The sequence below is a fragment of the Chiloscyllium punctatum genome, chromosome 49, assembly GCF_047496795.1.
Source record: "Chiloscyllium punctatum isolate Juve2018m chromosome 49, sChiPun1.3, whole genome shotgun sequence".
Classification (NCBI taxonomy): domain Eukaryota; kingdom Metazoa; phylum Chordata; class Chondrichthyes; order Orectolobiformes; family Hemiscylliidae; genus Chiloscyllium; species Chiloscyllium punctatum.
Genome location: NC_092787.1, coordinates 9,898,707 through 9,911,596, shown reverse-complemented (window position 1 = coordinate 9,911,596; position 12,890 = coordinate 9,898,707). Strand labels below are relative to the sequence as shown.

At 39.7% G+C, this 12,890-nt stretch overlaps 1 protein-coding gene across 8 annotated transcripts in view; it reads right to left on the bottom strand.

Moving 5' to 3' along the window:
- gapvd1 (GTPase activating protein and VPS9 domains 1) overlaps window positions 1-12,890 on the bottom strand; it is a 148,622-nt gene that overhangs the window by 78,061 nt on the left and 57,671 nt on the right. For all 8 annotated transcript variants that reach the window (XM_072565762.1, XM_072565765.1, XM_072565767.1 and 5 more), the window contains one exon: window positions 2,176-2,262. In XM_072565762.1, the coding sequence (XP_072421863.1) occupies window positions 2,176-2,262 (87 nt within the window). The remainder of the gene's footprint in view (window positions 1-2,175; window positions 2,263-12,890) is intronic.

Here is a 12,890-nt window from a genome sequence, read left to right as displayed (position 1 = left end):
GGGGTCTAGTTGGAATTGGCGGAAGTGTTTTAGGATGATGCATTGGATGGAAAGACTGGTAGGGGTGTAGGTGATGATGGGGTAGTCTCTGTCTTTATTGCATGGGGGGGTTAGAGGAGTGGAATACAGAATGGAGGTGGTGCAGTGGAGGACTGTGTAAATGACAGAGGGTGCAAAAGCATGTTGTTTGAAATAGGTAGACATCGGAGATGCTCGTGATTGGAATGCCTCCTTATCCAAGCACATTAGATTAGATTAGATTAGGTTCCCTACAGTAATGGAAACAAGCCTTTCGGCTCAACAACTCCACACTGACCTCCGAAGAGTAACGCACCCAGACCCATTCTCCCGCCCTATATTTACCCCTGGCTCATGAGGCAGAGGCAGAGGCAGAGGAAGTGGAAAATGGGATGGAGGATACTCCATCTTGCAGGATACTCAGTGGGGGGTGTGGTCCAAGTCGTTATGGGAGTCAATTGGTTTGTAGTAAATGTCTGTCTGGAGCTGTTGCCGGAGATGGAAATGGTGAGGTCAAGGAAGGGGAGGGAGGTGTCCAAAATGGACCAAATCAATTTGAGGGTGACGGGGAAGTTGTGGGTGAAGTTGATGAACTGCTCCAGTTCAGCCTAGGTGCAGGACGCTGCACTGATGCAGTCATTGTTGTAATGGCAGAAGAGTTGGGGCACAGTGCCTGTGTAGGTACTGAAGAGGTTCTGTTCGATATAACCAAAGAGGCAGGGACAGCTATCAAAATTAGCATTATTTTACAAAACATCTTCCTGAGTAATGCACACAATGCTTCCATAGTTGTTTGTTAAAGTCTTCAAGTATTCTCAGGTTAAGAAATTAAAGTCTTTTTCATATAAGTTCATTGGTGACAAATGCAAAATAAAACAATCCATACATACATACAATTGATTATTAACATTTAAGATTTCTGGAGCTGGGGTGATATACATAAACAGTTTGAGGGGGTTATTCTGACAGCCTAATGGGTTTCGGTTTAGTTTAGGATCTTACGACTTAGGGTGAATCACTGTTCTTTAAGGGCTATGAGAATTTCTTTTACATTAAACGCAAAATAAACACCTGTCGCTTAGAGGGAGTCCCATTGCGCTTTTTCCTTATTTGGATAGTTCTGTGAAGACCTTGCCTGGAGATTCATATAGAGAGCAGCGCTTCAGAGAAGGGCAGAATACAGTGAAACACGATTATCTCAGAGTAAAGACTTAATGATAGTCCCAGACCAGAAGTGTTGGGATAAAACCCTGAGGAGGATTTCATACCAAGCTTATTTAAATTCAGACATACCTATGATAGCTCCAGGAATAAGCTCTCAGAGATTTCAGCCTCAAAGTTAAAAAAGTCAGTTACCTGAAACCTAATGGAGGTGTTTGGAGTAAAGGATTACTGAAAAAGTACTGTACAAGGGTTACTTTTGGGAAATGCAAAAGGTTTTATTTAATTTGTAATGGGGTGTTTAGGCATTAAAGAGATAATACTTTTACAGTGTATTTAAAACTGTTATCAGTGAAGAGATATTTTTTTCCTAGTTCATCTTCATTTCATTTGCACAATGAACTTCAGTTTTATTGTTAAAACTGAATCTACAGTACTGCACGCTTGTGTTTCAATGAAAAATCACATCATTAAATTTTTAATGATGTCATCTACCAAGACAGATTTTAGCCAATGACCTGACTTGTCCTCAAGTAAAATGAGCTGGGATCATAACAGAATAAGGTAATTTATTTAACGATGAAGCTTTCCTCACCAATTTTGCCTTCACCTAAAATCCACAGGTATGTTTTTCAGGTACAGATCCAGAGATGATTTATTCCTTCCACAGCTCAAATACACATACCTTTCTTGAAGCTTCTTTTGAGCATCATTTAATTCAGCAAACAGGATTTAAATATTAAAATTCCATCCTCTCCCCCACCGCACTTGAAAACTATGCTTACATGAATGCTATGTCTCATACATAATGCTGAAAACATACAAAGGAACCACTTTAGGCAAAACACAACAGATCTTACAGCCGAACTTACCATCTAGCTCAAAATCACTGATAGCATACTGAAAGGAGGACGACAAAGCCTTCATAGATTACATTCCCTAGTCAATTTTGCGACTTTTCTTAACTTTATCTTAGCAGAATGCAGACTGACTTACTTTGTCAAATTTGGAGAGACTATTCTTCAGCCGTGGATCTGCTTCCTCACTGCCCATCATTGCCAACTGCTGCAAGAGTTGGCCAACCTAAACAGGAGTTTCAAAACATTGTAGTATTTGTAGCCATCAAAAACAGTAGTCTTCAATAACAATATCATATTTACATTCAATCTTAAAGTTCATGATAATTTCATAAATAACTACACAGATTTGCAAAATAGAAACCGGCAGTTTATGTTTGCTTTACTTATCACACCAACAGTAAATTCACGGGCCCACCTGGTTTCCATATCTGTGCACTTTTTCTTCAATCACCAGTCTTCAATGTTTATCACCTCTGCTTCAACTTGAGTTTTGTACTCCATAGTATTGTTCATTATCTCTTTAAAAAGGTTTATCTTGTCTGCACCTCGATTCTTTGCTGGCTTCTTATAGACCTTTCAACCAGAGTTAAGAGCTTATCTGCCCGGCCACACCCATGCTAAAGACTCTAAAATATTTCAAGAATATTTGCAGGACCTAAAATTCCAGAGAATTGGCACGTTCACCTGTCCAATGCCTTATAGCGCTCTATAAATGGTAAGACAAAACAGACTGGGCGATTACTTTGCTGAACTCTGTTCAGGCAAAAAGCATGCACAGAGCTTCCAGTCATTTGTCAATTTAATTCTCACCCTGTCCTCAACCTTCTACGTTGTTAGACTAAACTTCAATAGAAGCTCAAGGATTAGTCTCATGATTTCATCAGAAAAGTTGTTGCAGAATTCAACAATTTCAAATTATGAACTTTATAACCAAAAGATACTGTTCACATTTCTGTAGTTATTTATAGTTCTTTAGATTCAACTTATTTGTTCACTTTTTTTCCCATTAACACCACACACTCATACCATCACTTGTCATTTGTTACTTCAATCTTCCAACCTATCAAAAGGCCTTTAATTTTGTTCCTTGCTCCCTCTCCACTTTGCCCAGCATCTACAGTTGAAACCTGCTACACCTATAATGTTTTCCAGATCTGACAAAAGGCCAACCTGAAGCATTATAGTTCCTCCCACCATATAAACCTGATTTGGAATATTTATAATTATGGAGCATTTCTTGCATTCACAGTTTTTGCCTCAATATCCTTCATCTAAAAGTGAACAACACTGTTCATGCATGGTCTCAAAATATGTACAAATGGAGCATCAACAATCAATCAGGAAAAAGGCACTATGAGAATTTTAATAATACACATTAACAAGTATAACGGTTACTCTCTGGAAAGCAGATAGTGAAAGGTAATACTGAAACCAATCTTCAGTTAGTCTCACACTGAAACATAGTAAGCATTGAACTCTCATATACATCCCTAAGTCAGTGCACCTCTTTACATGTATTCTGATGAAATTCCAAGAAATGCCCTCTACCTGCAAATAATTAAAACACAATGACGTGCCACATTTTTCTCTTATGCTATTTCTGAAACACAAGAAAATTACAATTGAATTAAACATAAATTTGCTTTTTGCATGCAAAGATAATGATAAACTGGACACTTCCTTGAACTGAATGTAGACAAGCAGGAGCAAAGTGAATTGAGCAATAAAATGACAAATATACTCAATTCTTCAAGGAACACTGGAACCTTTAGCTGTGTTAAAATCTAACTTATAGTTGCTTCAGAGACAATAGTGAAACAAAAACAAAAGCTATGCAACCACAGAACATAAAAGCCCGCTGATTAATTTGTTGATCATGAATTATTTACACATTTGGCAGTCAGTTTCACTGACTGAGCAACACAGCTGCCTGGACAACACATCATTCCAAATTAGCCACTGTTCCATCACGTACGTGGAGTGATGTATAAAATACAAGCATAAACCAGATATTTTAAGAAGTAGTTGTAGAAACAGAAGGTACATTGCACTTTCCAAAATTTCCTACATTCCAAGGGCTTCCATGGATTGAGAATGGGAATTGTAATGGCGCTGTTCAAGATAGGAGGAAGTGAAAAGGGGAAATTATATGCCAGTCAGCCTGAGGCATAAGAGGGTAATTGCTCGAACCTAATACAATGGACATAGTAAACAATACACAAAAGTTTCAACAGCCTAGATTTGCAACAATAATGAAAGCAAAACTTAGTATCTTTACATTATTCAATTTACAGCAACTTGTGAAATCCACACAAGCACAAAGTACTAAAATTCAGCTATTAGTGATTCTGCAAAGGATACACTCAAGATTCCCAGAAGACAGCGAGTCAGAACTAAGTTGCACCAGCAAGTATTTCCACTTCACATCCATAGTCACAATACAAATAATCTTAGAAGTTATACTTTATTGAACAACGTGCAACTTTGAGTTTCAACTAGCAGTTTAGGTAAGGGTGAACCAGTAGGTGTTTTGTTTTTGGTCTTTCAGAAGGCGTTCAGCAGGATATTGACTTGGATGTTAAAACAAGATTAAGTCAGCTGGACTGGGGCAATACATAAATATGCTGGAAATTGGTTGACAGACATTAAAAATGTGTAGGAATAAACGAGTAACTTCAGTGTTAACAGGATTTAATAACCAGAGTACCAAGAGAATCAGCATTAGGTCCTTAGCTAATTATAACTAACATCAATAACTTATGTCAAGTGTAAGATATGCAATTTTGCTTGTACTGTAATACACAGTTATCTGGGAAAGTAAACTGCAAAAAGGGTTATAGCGTAGTTAAGCAAAAAGCAGATGGAGTATACATTGACAAAAAGGGAAATTATCTACTTGGTCAGAAAAATAGGAAGTTTGTTTTTAATAAAAGGATTGATATTCAGAAAGGTCCATGTGCACATGACAAAAAGTTAGCCTGAAAGTACAAGCAAATGTGATGTAAACTGTGAGATTTACTTGTACATTTCTTGTGGGAAAAAGATCTGCCACACTGCTCACCCACAGCACGGCCACATAAGCACAGGTGGCCTGCAAAACACAAATCAAGCCTGCCAACATATACAGAAACTACCCAGAGTGCCCCAGTCTTGGCCAAACAGGCTCACATAGAAACCAGACATAGCCAAGCTACCCCCAGCCCAGAGAATACACTTCCTAAAACAGCTTGCACTACCAGCTCCCAGTCTCAATTAGCACTGCAGTCCCAACATCTCAAGGGCATGCTCCTTTCCCATTGAACCAATACCGCATAAACAAAGAGGCAGACTGAGAGACCCCAGAAGACCTCACTCACAGGAAGAGCGCAATGGGCAGACCTGGATGCTAGGAAAAGGAACATTTACACAGATTTGTGCAGACTGGATGAGAATGTCTTCTAGGGGATTTTTCATTGTATTTCCTCTCACTGAGATGACTGGAATCTCACAATTACAAATTAATTGCTACTACCCGATGCTTGGTTAACTTTCATTCAGTGTATCCTTGTTTTAATCTCTTTACAATTTTCACAACTGTACTGTAAACTGCTTTACAATTATCACCTTTGTGTCGTACCCCTATAAAATGCGCCTGTGCACCCTGTTCTGGGAAGAACGTTTGGCCATCTGTGCAGAGAATCAGTTCTGTGTCAGCCTGGTTAATTTCTCTTCCACGATGTCACTTTGTTCAATAATTCGCTGGTCAGTTTCACTACGATCCTTGTTTGTGTTCTCTGATCCATTGGGCTCAAGTCTCAATTGGGGACAATTCTAACAGTCATTTGATGAGAATTAGGGTTTCTGGTTTTTCAGCAAGTTATCAACGGGTTTTTCTGCGCATCTGAAAGTAATGATTAAATTCCAAGTATTTCTGTAACCAGGGTTTTAAAATCAGTTTTTGAAGTCTGGCTATACAGTGATTGAGTTTTGCACACTGATGTAACTTTTGTTTATTTTAGATTATTTACCTTACTGGTTGCAAATAATGTGGCCTCAAAGGTCTGGTATTTGTACTTTTTTTAAGAAGTCTCAATGGAAGTGCCCATGGATTACAAATAGATTTTTGGTTTCACTTTTGATTTTGAGTAGGACATCCCACTGAAGTCCTTTGAATAGGATGGCTATGTAGAGTAGTGGCCCTTAAAAGGGATTGATAAATATCAATTACACTGGAATGAGCGTTAGTCTCACAGCAGAAGATAAAATCACTGCAAATATTACTTAAAGTGTAGTAGACTGAAGTTCAGATGTGTGGAAGGTGGAGAGAGAAACTATTGCAATTCAGTCTAAACATTGAAGTCGCAAGAGATTTAAATCTACCAAGGTGTTACATATAGGGATCAGATGTGATTACAAGAGTAGTTTTGGCAACTGTACCAGTGTGACTTGGGCAATGTATTAAAGTGATCTTGCTTCTTTTAAATTTATAAAAACGTGTTTTTAGTATTCATGGGATTACATTTTTGTAGTAATAGTTTAGATTATTCTATTTTACCTTCATTTCCTATGTAATAAAATTCAGTTTTCTTGTTAAAGCAAAATCTACAGTATTAAGCTTATAACACAAGGAACTTATGATACTTACTGCAATAGCATTTACTGCAATGGAAGTGTGAAAAGTATTGCTGCAAGTATACAGTGTTTGTTTTGATGATCTTACCCAAAGAAGAAGAAACCTGCCTGACAGGGTACACTCAGGATCATAGTCTCATTTAAGAGAATACACCTTTTCATTTTTCTTTATTTTTGGATTATGGACCAAAACAGAAAAAGGATACTGTTTTAAAAACCCTCTTGTTGCCTTGTTCAAACATTGGAGGATTACTGGTCTCATCAATACAGTTGGTGTACTCATGGTAGCTTTGCCCATAGATAGTCTGTTGATTGTTTTTTTTAAAATCAGGACCAGGAGTGTTCAGCATGACAACATCAATTGGCTCCTGACACGTGGACGGCCTATGCAAACAGTAAGGCCTAGGCTCTAAAAAGGCAACATCTTCTCTTTCCTTGCAGATAAGTAACAAAGAATTGGAACTTAACAAGCTATTTTCACTCACTATTTGCATACAAGCTGCTGCTTCAAAAGGAGTTAGAAAGGCCGGACTATTAGTGTATCATCTACCCTGTGAATGTAGGAGAAAGTGAGGACTGCAGATGCTCGAGATCAGAGCTGAAAATGTGTTGCTGGAAAAGCACAGGTCAGGCAGCTCCAAGGAACAGGAGAATCGACGTTTCGGGCATGAGCCCTTCTTCAGGAATGAGGAAAGTGTGTCGAGCAGGCTAAGATAAAAGGTAGGGAGGAGGGACTTGGGGGAGGGGTGTTGGAAATGCGATAGGTGGAAGGAGGTCAAGGTGAGGGTGATAGGCCGGAGTGGGGGTGGGGGCGGAGAGGTCAGGAAGAAGATTGCAGGTTAGGAAGATGGTGCTGAGTTCGAGGGTTGGGACTGAGACAAGGTGGGGGGAGGGGAAATGAAGAAACTGGAGAAATCGGAGTTCATCCCTTGTGGTTGGAGGGTTCCTAGGCGGAAGATGAGGCGCTCTTCCTCCAGCCGTCGTGTTGCTATGGTCTGGCGATGGAGTCGTCCAAGGACCTGCATGTCCTTGGTGGAGTGGGAGGGGGAGTTGAAGTGCTGAGCCACAGGGTGGTTGGGTTGGTCGGTCGGTCCGGGTGTCCCAGAGGTGTTCTCTGAAATGTTCTGCAAGTAGGCGGCCTGTCTCCCCAATATAGAGGAGGCCACATCGGGTGCAGCGGATGCAGTAAATGATGTGTGTGGAGGTGCAGGTGAATTTGTGGCGGATATGGAAGGATCCCTTGAGGCCTTGGAGGGAAGTAAGGGGGGAGGTGTGGGCACAAGTTTTGCATTTCTTGCGGTTGCAGGGGAAGGTGCCGGGAGTCATCTCCTCTGCCCAGAAGCTCTTCACCACTCCCGACACCTTCCCTGCAACTGCAAGAAATGCAAAACTTGTGCCCACACCTCCCCCTTACCTCCCTCCAAGGCCCCAAGGGATTCTTCCATATCCGCCACAAATTCACCTGCACCTCCACACACATCATTTACTGCATCCGCTGCACCCAATGTGGCCTCCTCTATATTGGGGAGACAGGCCACCTACTTGCAGAACATTTCAGAGAACACCTCTGGGACACCCGGACCGACCGACCAACCCAACCACCCTGTGGCTCAGCACTTCAACTCCCCCTCCCACTCCACCAAGGACATGCAGGACGACTCCTTGGACGACTCCATCGCCAGACCATAGCAACACGACAGCTGGAGGAAGAGCGCCTCATCTTCCGCCTAGGAACCCTCCAACCGCAAGGGATGAACTCAGATTTCTCCAATTTCCTCATTTCCCCTCCCCCCACCTTGTCTCAGTCCCAACCCTCGAACTCAGCACCATCTTCCTAACCTGCAATCTTCTTCATGACCTCTCCGGCCCCACCCCCACTCCGGCCTATCACCTTCACCTTGACCTCCTTCCACCTATCGCATTTCCAACACCCCTCCCCCAAGTCCCTCCTCCCTACCTTTTATCTTAGCCTGCTCGACACACTTTCCTCATTCCTGAAGAAGGGCTCATGCCCGAAACGTCGATTCTCCTGCTCCTTGGATGCTGCCTGACCTGCTGCACTTTTCCAGCAACACATTTTCAACCCTGTGAATGTAATAAAGAATTGAAAGGACTTAACTGTAGTTTGGACATTAGAAGGACTTAGAAGTAAAAAGTCACGTCACTGAATCTGTTGAACGACAGTGATTGAATAGTGTCCCTCATCTATTTCTTCCTCCACCTATAACATTTATTTTTTGTTTATCCATGTCTATCTGCATGTATGTGCAGGGATTTGAGAAGGCATAGAGTAAGTTAGAGTGTGTTAAGTTGATAATTCATGTTTTGTTTGCCCACAGTGAGAACTCATTGAAATGTAATAAACTAGATTTTCTTTGTTAAGTGCAGAAAGCAGATCAGGGTTTTCTCTTAACCTTGTTCATCAGGCACAAAAATTGTGAACAGAGCAATTTGATTATCTCGTTGACTTTTTTTGATGATCTTGGGAGTTGTCAGGTTCAAGCATCAGCACATTTCCTAAGAGGATTGGGAGACATAGGAAAAAGGTTCACCAATTTGGACTGACATGAAGGACAATTTCTTCACTCGTACATTTGTGAACTTGGCATTCTATTCCAACAAAGCATTCAGAGCCCTCTGATGAGCATCTTTAAGGTTGAGATCAATGGATTTTTGGGTACTGTGGGAAGCAAGGGATACGTAGGCAGAATAGGAAAATGCAGATGATGTTCGGCCACCTTCTTCAATAGCAGAGGAGCTCCATATACCCTACTCTTACTTGTAGTTTTTCCTTGGTCCTTTAGATAAAGTTGTCTTTTTTTAAAATCAAAATTGCAACTTGAGAATTCCAATTGCTAGTATGATAACAAAATTTTGATTTATTTTATAGAAACCCTGCCATGTGAAAACAGGCCTCTTTGGCCCAACAAGTCCACGCTGACCATCCAAAGACCATCCATTCCCCTACTCTATTACTCTACATTTACCGCTGACTAATGCACCTAACCAACACAACTCTGAACATTATGGGACAATTTAGCATGGCCAATTCACCTAACCTACACATCTTTGGACTGCGGGAGAAAACCCACACAGACAGGGAGAATGTGAAAACTTCACACAAGAGAGTCGCCAGAGGCTGGAATCAAACCAGTGCTGTGCTAACCACTGAGCCACTGTGCCGCCCAAAATGAATGCCGATTCGTAGTTACTTCCAAAAGAATAGGATTTTAAACCAAAAAGTTAGCAAAAAGGAACTGAACTTTAATTCTATGAGATGTTAGGATTCATCCTTGAGGGTTCTTTTTACTTTAAGGTATTTGGAGATGATATGTTTACTTTTACCATTGTAAATAAATTGTGAATTTGTACTGACAGTTACAAATGCATTCTCTGCTGTTAACCCACCTTGACTACATGGCCCACCTATCTGATCTGAAATTTGAACTTGGCATGAAGCATGCTAAGTGTATAACATTAGGATGGATAATATTCATGGCCAATATACCATTAAAATAATCCAGTATGCCATAATTCTGACAAGAATTGAGTATTTCATCTGTGCTTTACCTTATTCGTGATTTACTCTTTGTTCATAGCATTTTGAAGCTAAAGAACTCAAAAATAAATTTATAAAAATTATTGCATGTTTAATTGAGTGTTGAAGAGATAAACGTGAAAATAGACAGAATCAAAATGTGCTAATGCTTTCCTTGCAAAATAAACACTTTCAGTCAAGTAATTGTACAGTAACCTACCGAATTGAGCATTGGCAACTCGATGCTGACCTTTTTCCTTGTCAGGCTCCTACCTATTATGTTTTTCCAACTTGATAGGTTTCATTTTAAACAATACCTGCAGAGCAAGGAATTGTGGTCTTGCCACAGCTTCCTCAAACACACCTCTCATGCATTTGATGCTTAGATTTTTTTTAAACTGGCTCATTGAGATAGTATTTTATAACTAAGAATTTCCTTTCAATTGCTGTGATCAGTTTTTTTTCCTCTCATGTTCTACTAAACGTTCATTATTTTTTCAGTTCCAAACATTTCTCTGGTTTATGTTAAAATGCTGATTGCTTTCCATTTTCTGTTTTCATTCAAATTCCCAGCATTTGGAGTTCTTTTAAAAGTAGTTAGTTTTGATTGTTAACTTCAAATGAGTTTAAGCTTCAAAAGATGCTGTGATGTGTCATGTGTTTAATTATTTTCTATATGTCTGTAAAGAGAAATAACTTAAAAACTTTAGCTTTACCTTTTTAAAAAGTTGGTTATTACAAGGGTCTCACCGGATGACATTTGCTGCCTACTACGATCAGGTTTAAGCACTTTTATCCCTTAAACCTGGACAAGTACATCAAAGAACCGAGACCTGATTCACCTGGGAGAATATGCACGGTTCTAATGTCTACTTTAGGCAATAGTCCTGAGGGGGAAGATTGCATCTCAAAATTGGTGACCCAATCCAACACAAGGAATAAATAAGTGTCTAACTGAAAACACATTATCACAAGCACACAGTTTCTTGGGGTTTATGTAATTCTGGAGAAAGAATCATGTGCTAAATTACCTGTATAACATCCAGCAAATAGTTTTATCGGTCATGTGTTTTCCTGGTATATAAAAATAAGTAGTTTTAAAGGCCTTTAATATAATAAAATTTCCCTAGGTGTTTCCCAAAAGCATTGTAAAGCAGAGTTTCACACTTAGTTACAGAAATAATAGGTCAGATAACAAAAAGTAAAGAAATGAATGTTAATATGCCCTCAAAGCGTAAAACAAGATAGGCGGGCAGAGACATGCACTCCTCAGCTTGAAGCTTGAGCAACCAAAGGCACATTCACCGATGGGAAGGCAATTAAAAATCAATGATGAACCAGAGGCCAGAACAGAATGTTGCACAATGATCTCAGGGATTTGTGGACTTCAAGAATATAAAAAGAATGAGGGGTGAAGCCATACAGGGTTTTGCAACAAAAAATGTTGAAGGGATGAAACCAGCACAGTGCTTGACAAGTACAAGAGCGATAGAATGGAACGTGCTTCAAGTTCGGATATGGAGTGTGTTTTGGACTACCCCAATTTTAAGGAAAATATATATGTGTAGCTCGGAGGTATCAAAGTCACAAATGAGAGTTTCAGCAATCGAAAAGAGAGGGAAGCAAAATTGCAGATATGCAAGTATGACATTTAAAAAATACTGGAAATCCCAGCAGGTAAGGCAGCATCCAGAGACAGCAAGCTAACATGGAGTCTAAGTGACTCTTCAGAGCGGACGTGAAGTGTGGAGGGGGCAGCATTTACGCAGTAAAGGAGGGGTGGAGTGCTGTGGAAGAAAGGGTGTTTGTTGATAGTGCAGATGACTGCACAACAGAAAAAATGCAACTTGCACTATAAGCCTCAGAATTTAAAGTAAACCCGGAGGAGGTTAAGCAAGCTATATAAAGGGATATAACTGGTCAGCATATTTTTGATTCACACCATATTTGAAATAGAGACAGAACTGTGAACATAGGGATTAGATTATTATATAAGGCTAAGCCAATTGCTCACAATGGGGTGAAATTTAGTTGTATTTTGTGAAAACAGGCAGGAAAGTATCTGTGTCAATTCCTGATAAATGGATTCTTTTTAGTTTCTTATTTCAAGTAGTTGTTTGGCAGTATGTTTATAAACAGACCTATTGTCAAAAGGTTTTTGTCATGTACTCATCGAGACAATTTGTTTTATTTTTTGCAACTTGTCCTGATGAGCACAAATGAAATGTTTCAATAAATGTGACTTTTCACAGCAATATTCGTATTTGTATGATTACATTACAAGTATAACAACTGTGAATGGAATGCATTTTTGTGAACTTTAATAATTTATACAACTATGTCTGACCTTATCAGGTTTGAATTCACTTCGAAAGAAGGCAGCTGGCATAGCCAGAAGGAATGAACAGAAATCCCAAAGAAAACTGTATTCTATTCTGTATTTAGAGCCTTAAATTCTACTTCATTTAAAAATGAATAGAGATGGAGGGATGGAGTACAGAGGAAGAAAGGGTGTTACTGGGTTCATAAAAGTGCAAGTCTGATCTTCGGATTGTATTTCCAGAAGCTAAAAGGTGACACGAAGGGCTGGAGACAACACAACTGCCTCCAAACTCAGGACAAAGAAAAACATCAAAACCCATTATGCTTACATTTACACTATGGCTTAAGTTACGTGACCTCATACTGGAAACTGATAAGTA